General features: G+C 41.0%; 2 protein-coding genes across 4 annotated transcripts; one reads left to right on the top strand and one right to left on the bottom strand.

The window, feature by feature from the left end:
• The first annotated feature begins 1,231 nt into the window (after positions 1-1,231).
• Positions 1,232-6,313, top strand: LOC124011291 (NF-kappa-B-repressing factor-like). Of its 3 annotated transcripts, none has more exons than XM_046324518.1 (3): positions 1,232-1,528; positions 3,046-3,170; positions 3,367-6,313. In XM_046324518.1, exons 2-3 carry the CDS (start codon positions 3,080-3,082, stop codon positions 5,625-5,627), a joined length of 2,352 nt encoding a protein of 783 aa, XP_046180474.1. In that variant the 5' UTR covers positions 1,232-1,528; positions 3,046-3,079; the 3' UTR covers positions 5,628-6,313. The 3 variants fall into 3 exon arrangements, with proteins under 3 accessions (XP_046180474.1, XP_046180473.1, XP_046180472.1); XM_046324517.1 differs by having other exon boundaries at positions 1,232-1,569; XM_046324516.1 differs by lacking the exon at positions 1,232-1,528 and adding an exon at positions 2,452-2,655.
• Positions 6,314-7,021: 708 nt separating this feature from the next.
• LOC124010880 (ubiquitin-conjugating enzyme E2 A) lies at positions 7,022-11,198 on the bottom strand. The gene is made up of 7 exons (XM_046323625.1): positions 11,086-11,198; positions 10,684-10,727; positions 10,305-10,385; positions 9,962-9,987; positions 8,614-8,703; positions 8,366-8,454; positions 7,022-8,163 (listed from the first exon to the last, which is right to left on the bottom strand). The coding sequence occupies exons 2-7, from the start codon at positions 10,725-10,727 to the stop codon at positions 8,035-8,037; spliced, it is 459 nt and encodes a 152-aa protein (XP_046179581.1). The 5' UTR covers positions 11,086-11,198; the 3' UTR covers positions 7,022-8,034.
• Between the last annotated feature and the right edge of the window lie 6,623 nt (positions 11,199-17,821).

Raw genomic sequence — 17,821 nt, 5'->3', positions numbered from 1 at the left:
TTTTGGTAAAAACTCAAATCGTCGTGTTTGGAGGAAAAAAATGCTGAGTTGCATCCAAAGAACACCATACCTACTGTGAAGCATGGGGGTGGAAACATCAGGCTTTGGGGCTGTTTTTCTGGAAAGGGACCAGGACGACTGATCCGTGTAAAGGAAAGAATGAATGGGACCATGTATCGTGAGATTTTGAGTGAAAACCTCCTTCCATCAGCAAGGGTATTGAAGATGAAACATAGCTGGGTCTTTCAGCATGACAATGATCCCAAACACACCGCCCGGGCAACGAAGGAATGGCTTTGTAAGAAGCATTTCAAGGTCCTTCTGTAGCTCAGTTGGTAGAGCATGGCGCTTGTAACGCCAGGGTAGTGGGTTCGATTCCCGGGACCACCCATACGTAGAATGTATGCACACATGACTGTAAGTCGCTTTGGATAAAAGCGTCTCCTAAATGGCATATATTATTATTATTATTATAAGGTCCTGGAGTGGCCTAGCCAGTTTCCAGATCTCAACCCCAGAGAAAATCTTTGGAGGGAGTTGAAAGTCCGTGTTGCCCAGCAACAGCCCCAAAACATCACTGCTCTAGAGGAGATCTGCATGGAGGAATGGGCCAAAATACCAGCAACAGTGTGTGAAAACCTTGTGAAGAAAACATTTGACCTCTGTCATTGCCAACAAAGGGTATATAACAAAGTATTGAGATAAACTTTTGTTATTGACCAAATACTTATTTTCCACCATAATTTGCAAATAAATTCATTAAAAATCCTACAATGTGATTCCCCCCCCCTCATTTTGTCTGTCATAGTTGAAGTGTACCTATGATGAAAATTACAGGCCTCTCTCATCTTTTTAAGTGGGAGAACTTGCACAATTGGTTGCTGACTAAATACTTTTTTTGCCCCACTGTATACCTAATACACATTACATAAGATAATACAGTCGACCACCAATATATTTAGTTCCTCTGCCTGTCTGCTACATAAGATAATACAGTCGACCACCTCCAATATATTTAGTTCCTCTGCTACATAAGATAATACAGTTGACCACCTCCAATATATTTAGTTCCTCTGCTATATAAGATTATACAGTTGACCACCTCCAATATATTTAGTCCCTCAGCCTGTCTGCTACATAAGATAATACAGTCGACCTCCTCCAATATATTTAGTTCCTCTGCCTGTCTGCTACCAGCTCCGCGGTTGCATGCGGAAACTGACGCCACGATTTTAGAGGGACAAAAAAAAGAGGGTTATTATGGGAGTAGCTACTGTAAATTCACTTCGAGTGAAATTCTGCAATTGCTCAACACATTTCTGAATGCCACATAACGACCAGTCTCAATATAGCTACCACTGCAGCATTCGAGTCTAATCAGCTAGCTAGCTGACAGCGATGACCCCCCCCACCCGGATGTTATGGTGATGACCGAAGCCTTTGCCGAAGCTGTTAGTTAGCTACGGACATTCAATACGCATTGAACTTGCTAGCCTGCTAACTATTTTTGAAAAACTGACATCAAAAGGTACAAACAAAGAGACGTTGGACTTGGAACTTCGCATAGAGGTCAGAGTAGCTCAAATTTTCATTTGAGCTAAAAAAATCAATTCGACAAAATCTGTCTCGTGCTTCATATCACATTTCCGTGCAAGATGATGCATCAATCTTTTTTTTTCAATGAGCTAACTAGCTACGGTTAGCCATCTTTGCTCGTCTGCTGCGTCACTTGTTTCGCCAGATAACATGTTTTACTTTTAGTCAGATAATTGTCTGCAGATGAAATCATAACTAAAATGAGCAAAACATGCTTGAATTATTTGACTTCAATGATAACGTAGCCAGCTAGGTAACGTTAGCTGTTGTGCTAGTTGTGTGCACGATAAATCGGTATACTTCGTAGACATTTTTTGGGGGGATAAATTGTGCACGAAATGGAGTCGTAATTAAACAGAAATGTAGCCAATGTTAGCATAAATAATTGCAGTTTCCACATTAATGAACGGTTTTGACTGAAGCATCAGTCAGCCTATTCTTATTGATCTATCACTGAGCCCCATAATTCTTAGCGATAGTGGCCATGCTGGCAGCTGGTAATAGTTTTTGCGCAGAGGAAGAGGCGAAGCGAGAGGCATAACTGGGCCTAAAACCGGTCTTCTCCAGCAGGTGGCGTTTTTTTCCTGCTCACCAAAGCGAGAAGCTTTTCGTTCAATGAGTGTCGAATTTGGTAAAAAAAAATGTAATGGTTTATTTGCTACATGAGACTTATTTGATCGAATAGAAGTTTCGTAATGCATATACTGTTACGACTACTGATATAAGTAGGACAGGTGACATTCCGGAAACTTTGAAAAGAAAAAAAACACACTATATGGGAGTTGTTTCTATCGTTCACCCGCGTCTCTGCCCTCTCATTGGCTAGAATGGGCCCACCTGATCTTGCCTCCAACCGACTGCCTTCCATTTTTGAAGACATTTATTATCGTTTTTAGAGCTGCCACTTGAGTATCTGGTCAATATAATGGATAATCTGTGACTGCAGTCTGTAAACTGAGTTTGTTAGCTATCACTAGTTATGTTGGTGCCATCTTCCTAATGTAATGACATTTACACAGCCAAATCCCTCTCAATGAGTTTTGAAAGTGAGGAACAGTGGTAGGCATATAACGATTTATTGTGAAATTGTATTATCGATAGTTTTGGCAAACAATGTCTTCATCATGGGGTGCATGTGGGATTTCAGAAGAAGAAAATTACTTGAACTGACTTGAATTTGACCTGATTTTAGAGAACTATTTCACCCCATCATCCCCAATGTGCTTCTCTGTTCAACAACAAAGCATATCCTGACAACTGGATAATGAAATGGGCATCTACCTTGCCTACAGATTTGTTTTTAGTCCTCAATTTGATGTGGGAAGTATAATAACACAAGTTCTCTCCCTAATAGAGTATTTCCGGTAATAAAGTGTCAGTATGTTACTGTGCTAGCATGGAAATACACATTTAGCTTGTTTACCTAATACAGCTCTGTTTTCTTTTAAGGTATGGATCTGATCTGAGGAGAGAGGTGCTGGATATGGCTGAAGGGATTTACATTGGCGAAATGCACTCCTTTGACCTAGTTCCAAGTGCTGAAGCAAAAAAGAGACCCAATTCATCAGATGGCAGTGAGTGATTTTTGTTCTTCAGATTAAACTCCTTGCCACATCTTAACTCATTTTGGATGTTGTTGAAGTATTTTGCTTATCTACTGGAAGGTGGCAAATAACTTAACTCAACATAATGTGTATATGCTTTTTTATTGTTATATTATTGTTTTATACTTGTCATTGATTGATTCTCTGATTTGTTCTTTAATGTTAGGAGAAGAGCCAATGAGGAAGATGCCGGTGTCTAAATTTTGTTCCAGACCGCTGTTTGAGCCTGTGCACTTTGTTAGTGGTGGCAGCAATGGTGGGTCTGGTAATGACGAGAAGGAGAATGACAAGGAACGCCGGAGGACTGAGGTGAACAGTTTGAGACAGAGGGACTCTGACCGTCCGTCTTATGGCAGCAACCGAGTTCAGGGCTCCTCTGCAGCTAGACCAGCATTTGACAGAGTTTCATCATACGGTTCTTCTTCTGACTCTTGGAGGGACAGAGATGGACAAAGTGATAGAGGGAGAGATCGAGACATACCCTCAGGTAGCACAAGTGGTTTAGGTTATGGGAGCCGAGGATCCACTTCAAATTATATGACTAAAGTGCAGCAGGACTACTCAGACAGATTTGAAGCCCATAGCACTAGGCAGCCGGACTCATACTCTCAGGCCCCTAGGTTTGATGGATATGGAGGGGGCAGTCGATCAGGGGGCTGGGGGGATTCAGGACGCCAAGGACTTGGCTTCGGGCATCAGGACAGAGGGAATCAGGACAGACCCTCATCTAGCAGGCCATTCAGCAGAGTCTACAGTAGCCCAGGGAGGAGTAGCCCCTCAGTTTCTGGGTCTTCTTCACAACCCATCCCCATATCTCAAGCCGTACTGGATGAAAAGCAGAGGCTGATCAATAGTGTGGCATCTGCCATAGCTGTCACTTTAAGAGACCCCGCATTCATGTGTGGAGCTGAATCTCCAAACTACAATTTCATGCTAAGCCGTAGCATCCAGGCCTGTAAGACCAACCCAGAGTACATTTATGTCAACCTCAAAGATATCCCTCCAGCAGACCTACCCAAGAACAGGAAAGTACCAACTGATGGCTATGCGTGTGAGCTGAGATGCCAGTGTGTTTACCTTGCTACTGGATACTCTGGAAGCAAAAACGGGGCCAGGGACCGTGCTTCTGAGCAGGCTATTAAGCTTTTCTTTAAACCGGTGGAGGTCCGTGTAGTGCAGCGCAAATTCAAACACTCCTTGGTCAATGATATTGTGGTCTGCCAGATCAACTGTCCTACCCCTGCTTTTCTACCGGCACTGCGTAATCCAGAGGATAAGCCGACGCCTAGCTCCAAGGGGCAATACGAGCCTGACAAACGCAAGCACTGGACCGATTTTGTCATTGTTGACAACGCTCATGATGCCATCTGCATTCTTAACAACTCTGCCGCCTTCAACCGCATGAAGATTGACTACAAGTTTGATGTGGTTCCCAACAGCAGTGCATGGCAATGTAGCGTGTACCTGCAGGACGAGCTGGTGGCACAGGCCAAGGGAAGTAAGAAGACATCTAAACATACAGCAGCTGAAGAGGCAGTGAGGAAACTGCGCATGAACCAGGCAGCCCGGCAGCAACAACAACCACAGCAGTTCTCCCGAGGGAACAATCCCTCTGACCCATCAGGTGGCCGTTTCGGTCACCAGGGTGGTAGGAAGAAACACTTGAGTGAGCTGGTCATCCTAGAGAACTCAGACAATGCCATCTGCATCATTAATGACACTGCCCAGTTCAACAAGGTAGCTGCCGATTATAAGTTCACAGTGCTACCAGATCACCGCTGGAGGTGTGAGGTATACCTGGAGGGTCAGTATGTAGCGTCAGGCATCGGACCCAAGAAAACAGTGAAGCACATTGCAGCAGAGGAAGCCCTGGCCACACTCAGGCAGACACAGGCTGTGGTTAAATCTAACCTCAGGAAGGAGGGTAATGCTGACGCCCTCTCTCGCCACCAGATTCTGACGCGCTCTGGTGAGGAGGCCTCGAGACAGGAGATCAAAGAGGATAACATTGGGAATCAGCTACTCCGCAAGATGGGCTGGAAGGGTGGCGGATTGGGCCGGGAAGGGGAGGGCATCTCTGAACCCATAAAGGTCAAAGAGCAGTTCTCCAGAGAAGGACTGGGTATGGACATGGACAAGTCTGGGAATCAGCTCACCAAACGGAACATTGAGGACATCATCCGTAACTATGCCAGTTCAGACCGCCAGGATGACCTGCGCTTCTCCACTGAACTCAACAATGATGAACGCAAGCAGATCCACCAGATATCCCAGAAGTATGGCCTGCGGAGTAAGTCATATGGCCAGGGCAGGCTGCGCTTCCTCATCGTCAGTCGCAAAGTGCACAAAGACCAGCTCATTGGCCAGCTCTTGCAGGAAGGGCAGGTGGGACGCTACGAGCTGGTGAAACCTCAGGCCTCACACTGACTGGATGTAGTATAGCTCCAACAAACTACCGATGACCGATACTTCAGAAAAAAAACAGGTGTGCCTGATCTGGGCAAAGGTTGTACTTTTATTGGGGATGTTTCAATCTTCTAGGCTTGTCTTTTGGGGAAATACTTCAGTGTTTTCTGCATTCCATTTCCTACGATTGCATATTTTCTGGCATTGTTTTAACGCTTCTTGTCATTCTACAATTTGGTCTTCTGTCAGTTTCACATTTGCACAATATGCTAGTGATTTGTGCTGTAACAGTTGATTAGAGTTATGTATCTTGACAAAAAGGCTCAAAACATTTTAGCAAACATTTTTCATGGCTACAGAAATAGCCTAAACCAGCAGAATGCCCGCCATTTTACCTACACACGTTTCATTAGTAAAAATGTATATGGCATCACATCAAGTGACATCTGTAACTATATGCTGACATTGACACATCCCTGACATAATACTTTCTATGTTATTTTCCCCCCTTAGTTAGATAATTGAAAAATAAAAGCTGCCTTGCAAGACTTGTAATATGATCTTGTAATATGATCTTTGTCACATGGTAAAAGCGCAAGCTGTGATCCCTTTGAAATGTCAGATGTATATGTCTTAGTGAATAGTTAACTTGTCTGCTTGTTTTCACAGCTGTAATAATGATCAATAAATTAAGTCTTATAGTTGTCTACTGTCTGGACTTCAATACTTGTGAGTTGACTGATGTGTATTTACAAATATATTCATCAAAATGCATTGGAACATTTATTTTCTTATTAACACTGATGTTCCTATGAACCGACTATATTCCAGTTCTGTTCAATGTTTGCAAGTCTAAGTTTGTAGCAATATTGTAAAGGTTTTACCTGAGCTGACAAGGTAAACATCTGTCGTTCTGCCCTTGAACAAGGCAGTTAATCCACTTTTGTGTCAATTTTCTCCAGTGTTATGTTTCCACCAAAATGGACTTGTGGATAAAAGATCTGTGTGATAGTGCACACAAAATGTACTTTTTCGCTTAAGTTATGTACCAAAGAAAGATATAAAGTTCAATGTGTTTCCATCGCATTTTCAACTCTACCGATAGTTTTGCCACACTATTGCGTTAAATAGCAAATGTGCCTACTCTTGTCTTGGCACCTGTGCTCTAGCCCAGGGTTTCCCAAACGTGGTCCTGGGGCCCCCACTGAGTGCACATTTTAATTTTGGGGGGAGCCCCAAAGCCAGATTTGGGAAACACTGGTCTAGTCTACATGAGATTATTATGGATGAGATCCGAGAATATTTTTTCATTTGTCAAATGGAAGTCAAGCATCGATCATCATGTCACCAGAATAAGACCCTCGATATTTATTGGAAATCAGCATTAAGCTCATCACATGCACTTTCACCCCCTGTGAAGTTAATCAGAATTTATTTCAACTGCAGCCTAATAATCTGCATAAACAGAGTTGTAGTGGGAATATCTCACACATATCGCCACGACTCCAAATGTACTTTGACATAACGGTTATATCAATATTTACACATAAAGGCATTGCCACTGCCATTTCCCACATTCATTTTACCGACAAAAAGATCACACCATGTCAAACGAACAAATGATCTGGCATTTATAAAAGTACACCAAAACACCCCTTTTCTAGCACAGCTGTCGTGATTTTTATATTCACACACATATACACACATTATTTTACTTGCATAAAAACTGTCCATGGAAACAGTTACTTGTAGCTTTTTTATTTTTGTTGCAACAGTTACAGGACTTTTGAAAGTGCACCAAGTACGTTCCTTTCTGAAACACTTGATTCCTGATGCATATCATTCATTGATGAAAGCGCCATTTGGCACAAAGCCCCAACAAGAACACGGTTTGTGCATTAAAAAAAAGGATAGGATATTGAGATTGACATTGGTTGGGAATAGAAGTCCATGACCGGTGTTCATCATATTGTTTCTTAGTTAATATCATACTAAAGTTTCAAAAAGGCAAATGGGTGAGAGAAGCTAGAAACCAAACATTCAAAGAATAGAAAAAAAGAAAAAATGTTGATCCACACAGCAAATCACACTGTAGAGGACTTAAAACCACTAAAACGACAAGATACAAAATTAACTACAAATGAACATACCTTTTTGTCTCAAGATAGAAATATTGGGGTAAATTACATTGTAAGTAACCCAGATTTAACAACATCAATTTACTTTAATGATGTGCTCTTGTCCAGGAGGAGCATTCTGCATGAAGTGATACCACAACAACATACAAACCTCACTACAGACACACATAATGCAGAGAAGGATTTAAACCATGATGCGCATTTCATTTCCTTTATGAGATATTTGTCTTCTGTGTTTTTGTTACGACTTGAGGCTGGATATTGTTCATTCTTTGTGAATGGTGAGGGGGTCAACAATCACGCCAACTCTGTTCCACGATGGCAGACACCCTCTTCTCATACTCCCGCTTGTTCTCCTGGTACAGCTGAGCTGCCTGGCTGTTGGCTGGGCTGTTCGGATTCGGCTCATCCAGTAAAGACTAGGACAATGCAATAAGACACTTTTTAATAACAGTATTCCTTTTTTTACTTTAGTTTTTAAATAAATTGTTCCTAACATTGAATCAGACAACACAGATATTTGAGGACTAATTAAAGCACACCAAAAGATCTTTACGAGGAAAGAATCCAGCGATTTATGAGTATTTCCCGCTGGAAATCTTTGGAGAATGTTTAGTATACCTGTATTGAAGTTAGGATTGAAGAAACATCGTATGTCGGACTCCAGCGGTTTTGAAGAATGTCCAAGCATATACTACCATCTGCATAGACTACACAATACAAAACATACATTTACTCTTCATAACAATGACTGATGGATTGACTTGTTGACAAAGATTCAGCTGTTCCATTATAAAAAGGATCCTGTAAGCAATAAGCATGTTTCTAAAATGCCGTGCCCACCTCCTTTCCAGAAAAGAAAAACGTACCATTTGGATGAAACATTTTGGAGACAAAACGCACTGTTGGAGGCTTGTTAGGGTATTCCTCTGTGAATTCTATTGTGAGTTTGAAAGTTCCTGAAATGAGAGAATTTATAAAGTGGGCACTAAATCATCACACAAGGTTAACCGGTTAGCTTGACAATGACAACAATGGAGTTGGTATTGGCAAGAGCACAAACAGATCTGGGACCAAGCTAAAACAGAAGGGCTTAAATTCAAAGTTGTTCTTGCTGCCAAATGGTTTGAGCAACCAAATAGCATGAGCATACTGTATTTGGCCAATACATTTTTGCAGCTATTCCAATACCAGAGAACATTATCTAGTATACAGAGAAAAAATCCTAATGTACATAACTGCAACTCAATCACAGACATTCACTAGAACAGAGGATTACTGGTGGGCCTGATTAGCCCTTGATCACACAAGAGTCATTAGACGAAGGGGTGTTCTGTAGGGGGCAGTTTTTTAAAGATCCCTGACGCTCAATCAGAATATTAACATGCATCGTGGTTTTGGAAGCATAAGAACCCTACACACCTCGATAGGGGTTGGGGTTAGTTTTCCCACACAGACATATCTCCATGTTACAGCGCTTGTTTACGGAAAACAAATGGCAGACAAGAGACTACCACCTGTACTAATTAGCAATCTAGCATGTGTCGAACACCTGTGTGTAAGTTTAACTCGGAAAGTGTAGTTTTGTCAGATGGAGGCACACATAGCTGTATGGATCTGTGCTAAACTGCTAAGTGTAGCTTTTTATATTTTAAGCATTCTTTCTCGCTGATGAAAGACAAGGGCCATATGTTTTGAAAGCCGTATTACAATAAATGATTACTGACTTTTCTAAATGTTAAAACAGTGTAAGTGTAGGGAATCTAGTTCACGAGGCAGGCGTGGGCAAAGCTAATGGCTGAGAACTGTAGTGAGATGCCAGAATGCCACCTAGAGTTTGGGAGCTAGGGTCTGATAAGGCATATTCACATTTACATTTAAGTCATTTAGCAGACGCTGTCATAAACAGATACAATCCCCTGGTTTTGAAAAAACAAACAAGGGTTAACCCATTCACAGGCGTCATTCACTTACTGGCAGGCAGTAATCTCAGCTCAACCATGCAACAGGTGAAAGAAGCTGATTCAGCTGGATTGCTGTACTTTTCCGATAAGACACCACCTGGTCTACAATGTACTGTTCCAACTAGCAGGTATCTCCCAATTAATGAGCCATTATCATGGTACTAATCACTTGCATTTGAGTTATCAAACACAAACACCAAAATGTAGCAGCTACAGAAAGTCAACACACAGCTAGGTAACGTTAGCTACTCACCATCTTCAAAAGGGGTTCCCTCTGGGCTGCGGGAAGAGAGAAAACAATTTCAATATAGCTAATCATTACATTACATTTACATTTAAGTCATTTAGCAGACGCTCTTATCCAGAGCGACTTACAAATTGGTGTCAACTAGCTTGATAGCCGAAGCATGTAAAGTTAAGAGCTGTACTAGAAGTTAATTGCTTGAAAATTAACAGGAAGTTCATAGCTAATAATACTCTACGTTGGATACACGTTGACATGTCATTGATGTGCGGGTAGCGGCGTTTCTGTACTACACAACTAACGTTACTTGTTTTGGCTAGTTAGCAACTACTTTTAAAGTGCAGTCGCTTACCCAAAAATGACGGCATTCCACACCATGATATTGTTTTCAGAAGGGGCTCCACTAACTCCAGCAGGAGGGTCCTCTTGAAGCCTGAAAAATACGTTTATTTTCGATGGTTAGCATTAGTTAGCAGTTAGCGAGCTAATTAAATAGGCTAACGATAGAGCTGACTGGCATGGCTAGCTAAAGTTCGCTACAACTTGAAACGATTAACCTGTAACGTTATCTTTATGTTAACACTCCCAAGTGTTAGCTAGTAAATTAAGTTACCCAGTAGCAGATACGTTTGATAAGCTGAAAGTTAACATTTAGCCAGCTAGCTGTGAAGTGAGCTAGCTAGCTGAACAGATTCACCTAGCCCTAAACTAACGTTACTCTTCCCACGTACCGTTTAAAATCTCTCATTAAACGCCGTCTTGCTGGAGTTGACATCTTATTCAGTGGATAAAAAAAGAGTTATGGATACTGTTAGAAGTTACACGTTTTAAAACAAACGAAGTTCACAGTAATTATTATATTTCCAAAGATAGGGTTCCGCAATCTTTGGCTAGCTAGCCAAATATGTTTGTTTCTCGCTAAGAGTACGTTAGTAGGACATGATCTGGGCTAGGCACTACGTCGCGAAAGAGGGGTGAATACGAGGGCATAGTGAGTGTTGCCTGTCTTCGATTAGTTTAAATTAATCTGTAACTAAAATATAAAAATAACGTATATTATTCAGTGAATATTCAACATAAAAATGTATTTGTACAACACATTTCAATGGTCAAGTATGTTTGAATGTAGCTACCTTCACTCTCCACGTTTGTTGTTCCCCTGTTAACAATTACGTCAGGTTTAGCATGGGGTTGTTACCACAGTCACAAAGTAAAAATGAGCTATATAGTATAATTTAATGAAAACAAAAATTTGATATTTGGTCTTAATGTAAGTTTATGTTTAGGGATACGGTAAAAATTGTGGTAGGTTTGAAACAGTGGCATTCAAACATTTTCAGCGGGGAACCCATTTGTTCGGACATAAATTATGGGGACACCACCCCAAATCTAATGACACAACCTTAAAATAGGTCCATTTGGATTTTTTAAATCAACAAATGAAAATGCAATTATTTATTGACGGTTATCTCTTATCAAAATTGTGTAGCCTTTTCTTCATTTTTTTGTTCCTAAAAATAAATACAATAATAATTATTATTATTTTGGCAAAATATTGGTGACCCAACTGCAGGTCCTCCGTGACCCCCGAATACAACTGGTTTAAAATCAGATTTAAGAAGAGAAATTGTCAATAGTCGGGTTAAACCATAATGACTGTGGCTGTGATAACTAGTGACGACCTTAGCATGGGTGTGCAAGGTAAATTCCAGAATGTGTGTAACAGTTATTGTAAACTGTAAATCAATCTGGGTGGCAAATGTGCAGTCACATTAATTTAGCCTACTCTAAAAAGCAGTTGGTGATAATCATTGGTGATCCACCAATGAGTATTATGGGGTATTATTATGTGAACTGAGTGACAGGTTATGACCAAGATGCTGTGCCAGAGATGCTAGCAGCAGTTTATATATATATAATAATAATAATAATAATAATATATGCCATTTAGGAGATGCTTTTATCCAAAGCGACTTACAGTCATGTGTGCATACATTCTACGTATGGGTGGTCCCGGGGATCGAACCCACTACCCTGGCATTACAAGCGCCATGCTCTACCAACTGAGCTACAGAAGGAACTTCAAGCTCAGGGATGGGCAACTTTGATGGGTTGGGGGCCACCAAAAATCTGAATTTATCATGGGGGGCTGCAGTGGCTTGTGTTGGGCCAGTAACCGAAAAGTCGCTCGTTCCAATTTGTAAGTCGCTCTGGATAAGAGCGTCTGCTAAATGACTTAAATGTAAATGTAAATGTTCGAATCCCCGGGTCAGACTTTCTAAAACAAAACGGTCGATGTGCCCTTGAGTAAGGCACTTAACCCTAAGTAAGTCACTCTGGATAAGAGAAACTGCGAAATGACTCAAATGTAAATGTCTGTATACCCACATCCATACCCACACATGCAGTCACATCCACCTTGAGAGAAAAACACTATTGACAGTGGGTAGAAAAAAATGATGTTTTAGACTTTTTTTGCCATGGGGTGTAGAGAACATTTAGCCATTTTAAAGCAAGTTTGCTGCAATACTACACATTTTCCCATGGATGGACAGAAGATTTGTGCATTTTATAACTAATTTCATGCAATTCTACTCATTTTTCCATGAGGCAGAGAGAAAAATGAGCAGTTTTACAGATGATTTCCTGCAATTCTACATATTTTTCCATAGGGTGGAGAGAAATGTTTGGAGTTTTTTATATGATATCTGAGTGTGAGTGACTAACAAAATTAATGGGGCCCCCACCCAGACAGTAATTTGGCCATGATTACTAGAAGCTTAGATAGCTGGCTAGAGTAATTTACCAATCAATGTTTTTTAGCTGAAATGGGTTAATTGGATCACTGTCCGTGTCTGACATAACAAGAGAAAAACTACACAAATTAGTTTGGTTTGGCCAGTGTAGGCCGTCATTGTAAATAAGAATTTGTTCTTAACTGACTTGCCTAGTTAAATAAAAAATAATGTATTTTTATTTTTTACAAATGCTCTTTAACTTTGGTGACTTACTAACTACTTTTTAAAAACCAATGTATAGTTCATACATGCATAATTACTGTCTTATCTCATTTAGTCATGAAATCCCTAGTTTAAAAGCTATACTGCATCATTTTCCCTACATTAACCCCCACATGGACCAGCCCTCAAGCAATTTCAGTTCAACCAATGAGCTTCAGACCCTCGTCATTTGAGTGACAGCTAGCAAGAGGCACATCATGCACACACAGCAAAGCAAGAGAGAGAGCAATGACGTGGAGCAAAAATCTGCACATATGTGACGTAGCATGCAATGTCCGGGGACCACTTTTTGCTTGTGAGCACTACTTTCAGAACTACTGGCTAAAAAGTACACAAAAGTACCAGAGAATCTCTTTAAGTAGTAGAACATGTTATTATGTCAATCTCTTGAAAGTGACAAACTGAGAGGTTTTAATTTTCGTCAAAAGCAACTTTATATCTAAGAAGTACCTTTTAGTGCCTTTAGACCCGATGATGTGTTTCTGAACATGAGCTTAGATAGCCAACTTCGCTATGACAGTGCCCACATGTTCCTGAATGGCCTAGTTGCAGTTCTGACTTCGTCTGTGTCTGGTCCGGGCTTCCCATCGCCAAGGAGGCCCCCCATTGCCAGATGCCGCTGCTTTCGACATCAACAGTGAGTGACGTATCTTTATGGCTGGTTGATAGGATCAAGAACAAGAACATCCACAAAGTCATCCAGAAGCAGCTTACTGACTCCATTCTCCAGGGAAGAGGGAGACACATTCGGGGAGGGATCTCTGATCAGCACCGGCCAGTTGGCAGAGTGGCCCCCAGCTACTGGAGTAGAGGAGAAAGAAAACGTAGGCAGGTGTGGATTCCCCAGTAGCTTGTGTAAATTCGCTGTTTGTTTGCTAACATGCTGAGGAAACCCGGACATGCTGACCAAACTGGATGCGCACAAGGTCCTCAACTCCGACAATTAATCCACAGATAAAACGGTAAATGGAATTTGTTTCTCATCATATCTCCTCCTTAAGACTTATTTTTCTTCTTTGGACTTAATATGGCGGTTGGCAACCAACTTTACAGTATTACAACCTACCGGACTGTGGACCTAAATTCATCTTTCAATCACCCACATGGGTATATGCTCCTAAAAAACAATGAGGAGATGGCACGTTGGTATATGCCCCTAAAAACCAATGAGGATATGGGAGAGGCCAATACTTGCAGCGCATTGAGCGTCACAAACCAATTTCTATTTTAGTGCCTTGCCACACAGATGCTCGCTCATGCCCACGGGCAGTGTGGGTGCAATGAATGAATAACATGTACAGTGCCTTGCGAAAGTATTCGGCCCCTTTGAACTTTGCGACCTAATTTAGCACGCCCAATTTTTCAGTTTTTGATTTGTTAAAAAAGTTTGAAATATCCAATAAATGTCGTTCCACTTCATTAATGTGTCCCACTTGTTGTTGATTCTTCACAAAAAAATACAGTTTTATATCTTTATGTTTGAAGCCTGAAATGTGGCAAAAGGTTGCACAGTTCAAGGGGGCCGAATACTTTCGCAAGGCACTGTATGTAGCCTAAGAAACAAGGTTCATGAAATCGATAACTTGCTAGTAACAGATGACATTCACATTCTGACTATCTCTGAAACTCACTTAGATAATACCTTTGATAAAATAGTGGTAGCAATACATGGTTATATCATCTGCAGAAAAGAAAGAAATGCCAACGAGGGTGGTGTTGTAGTCTATATTCAGATCCACATTCCAGTAAAGTTTATAGAGCATCTCAAGTCAAGGGTATTTACAAACAGAGTCACACGCACAGGTACAAATACACACATTAAAATGCACATAATATACACACTATACACACACATACACCTCGATTGTGTGTGGTAGTAGTGCCGGAGTGTACACAATGTATTGTGAAATCTGTTGTGAAATTATTTTTACGTTTAAAAATGGTATTTTAATGTATATTACTGACTTCATTTTAGCTGGAACCCAGGAAGAGTAGCGGCTGCCTTGTCAGCAGCTAATGGGGATCCATAATAAATACAAATACAAAAAGCAACTGTTAACTTGTATCAATAGTTATCAATAGTTGCTGCTTAGCTTAGCTGCCTGGTAAGCTATTTTCAACTTCATATTCATATTCATCATCGCCAGCACCACCCCAACATCAATATATGTGAAAATTACGTGTTTTAGAGAACATGGGTATGTTGAAGTATAAATACATCCCAAGGGTTACACCCATTGGTTAAGAGAGAGTAAAGTCATAATTGAGAGTGAGCCCATAGGTTAAACATCAAACGTATGGAATGTGCATTATTGTGCCATGCTTAAAGGCTAAAGGTAAATACAGTACATTCGGAAAGTATTCAGACCACTTGACTTTTTCCAGATTTGGTTACGTTAGAAACCTCTTAAGGATCGGACCCTTTAAAAAAAAAAAAAATTCCGCCTACCCAAATCTAAGTGCCTGTTGTTCAGAACTTGAAGCAAGGATATACATATTCTTGATACCATTTCAAAGGAAACATGTTGAAGTTTGTGGAAATGTGAAATTAATGTAGGAGAATATAACAAAGAAATAAATCTGACCATTATATAATTTAGGACTCTAGGCCCAATTTAGATTTTGTCCACTAGATGGCAGCAGTGTATGTGCAAACATTTAAACGGATCTAATTAACCATTGCATTACTGTTCAAAATGTTATATCAAGTCTGCCCAGATGTGCCTAATTGGTTTATTGATACATTTCCAAGTTCATAATTGTGCACTCTCCTCAAACACTAGTATGGTATTATTTCACTGTAACAGCTACTGTAAATTGGACAGATTAACAAGAATTTAAGCTTTCTGCCCATATAAGACATGTCTATGTCCTGGGAAATGTTCTTGTTACATACAATGCCATGCTAATCACATTAGCACACATTAGTCCTGTAGAGGTTTTAAAGCCTTATTCTGAAATGGATAAAATATATATGTTTTGTTTCTCAATCTACACACAATACCACATAATGACAAAGCAAAGAAAGGTTATTGTAAATGTTGGCTAATTTATAATACACCCCCCCCCCCGAAATATCACATTTACGTAAGTATTCAGACCCTTTACTCAGTACTTTGTTTTAGCACCTTTGGCAGCGATTACAACCTCGAGTCTTCCTGGGAAAGATTCTACAAGCTTGGCACACCTGTATTTGGGGAGTTTCTCCCATTCTTCTTTGCAGATCCTTTCAAGCTCTGTCAGGCTGGATGGCGATCGTCGCTGCACAGCTATTTTCAGGTCTCTCCAGAGATGTTCAATTAGGTTCAAGTCTGGGCTTTGGATGGGCCACTCAAGGACATTCAAAAACTTGTCCCGAAGTCACTCCTGCGTTGTCTTGGTTGTGTGCTTAGGGTCATTGTCCTGTTGAAAGGTGAACCTTCTCCCCCAGTCTGAGGTCCTGAGCACTCTGGAGCAGGTTTTCATCAAGGATCTCCTTCGATCCTTGTGCTGAAAAACATCACCACAGAATGATGCTGCCACCACCATGCTTCTTCGTAGGGAGGGTGCCAGGTTTCCTCCAGACGTGACCCTTGGCAGTCAGGCCAAAAGAGTTCAACATTGGTTTCATCAGACAAGAGAATATTGTTTCTCATGATCTGAGAGTCCTTTAGGTGCCTTTTGGCAAACTCCAAGCGGGCTGTCATGTGCCTTTTTACTGAGGAGTGGCTTCCGTCTGGCCACTCTACCATAAAGGCTTGATTGGTGGAGTGCTGCAGAGATGGCTGTCATTCTGGACGGTTCTCTCATCTCCACAGAGGAACTGGAGCTCTGTCAGAGTGACCATCGGGTTCTTGGTCACTTCCCTGACCAAGGCTCTTCTCCCCTGATTGCTCAGTTTGGCTGGGCGGCCAGCTCCAGGAAGAGGTGGTTACAAACTTCTTGGTGGTTCCAATCTTCTTCCATTTAGAATGATGGATGCCACTGTGTTCTTGGGGACCTTCAATGCTGCAGACATTTTTTGGTACCCTTACCCAGATCTGTGCCTTGACACAATCCTGTCTCTGAGCTCTAAGGACAATTCCTTCGACCTCATGGCTTGGCTTTTGTTCTGACATGCACTGTCAACTGTGGGACCGTATATAGACAGGCGTGTGCCTTTCCAAATCATGTCAAATCAATTGAATATACCACAGGTGGACTGCAATCAAGTTGTAGAAGCATCTCAATGATGATCAATGGAAACAGGATGCACCTGAGGCTCATAGCAAAGAGTCTAAGTACTTATGTAAATAAGTATTTCTGTTTTAATTTTTTTATAAATTAGCAAACATTTCTACAAACCCTGTTTTCGCTTTGCCATTATGGGGTATTGTGAGGGAAAAATATGTTTTTATCAATTTTAGAATAAGGCTGTAACTTAACAAAATATTGAAAAGGGAAATTGGTCTGAATACTTTCCAAATACACTGCAGGTGAATGACATTCAGCACATGGATGGTATGAAGAGGAGAAGAACGGGACACTATGCTGATGATACATTTGTATTCATTCCCACTATGCCCGTATAATTGGAAACAGAGTGAACTATATTAAGCTGCTTGATGAAGTTAAACGTGCATTCAGATGAGCTTTCCCAATTAAACTTTTCGTAAACTACATTACATAACACTGTCATTTCTTAACTAATGTCAGAAACTAAACTATGAGTCAGTGTTTTGATATGATGAAGACTGGGAAGGCCATGCAGAACATGAACTCTGACCCGGGGACTCATTTTGAGGAGTATGTAATGGACCCCACAGATTGTATGCTTCTGGATGACTTCATCACCACCACCACCACCACTGCTGACTTCACTGCTGACATT

Source organism: Oncorhynchus gorbuscha, linkage group LG23 (genome assembly GCF_021184085.1).
Source record: "Oncorhynchus gorbuscha isolate QuinsamMale2020 ecotype Even-year linkage group LG23, OgorEven_v1.0, whole genome shotgun sequence".
NCBI lineage: Eukaryota > Metazoa > Chordata > Actinopteri > Salmoniformes > Salmonidae > Oncorhynchus > Oncorhynchus gorbuscha.
The sequence above is the reverse complement of the archived record's forward strand: the minus strand, read 5'-3'. Positions and strand labels throughout refer to the sequence as shown.

Excerpts from the sequence above, each read along its gene's own strand:
- LOC124011291 (XM_046324516.1), top strand. The coding sequence starts at position 2,630 with ATGAGTTTTGAAAGTGAGGAACAGTG. Across the intron at positions 2,656-3,045 it reads TTTGAAAGTGAGGAACAGTG|GTATGGATCTGATCTGAGGA; the intron begins GTAGGCATATAA and ends TTTTCTTTTAAG. Across the intron at positions 3,171-3,366 it reads ACCCAATTCATCAGATGGCA|GAGAAGAGCCAATGAGGAAG; the intron begins GTGAGTGATTTT and ends CTTTAATGTTAG.
- LOC124010880 (XM_046323625.1), bottom strand. The coding sequence starts at position 10,727 with ATGTCAACTCCAGCAAGACGGCGTTTAATGAGAGATTTTAAACG. Across the intron at positions 8,455-8,613 it reads CAAAATGTTTCATCCAAATG|TCTATGCAGATGGTAGTATA; the intron begins GTACGTTTTTCT and ends TGTATTGTGTAG. Across the intron at positions 8,164-8,365 it reads CAATCCTAACTTCAATACAG|TCTTTACTGGATGAGCCGAA; the intron begins GTATACTAAACA and ends GCATTGTCCTAG.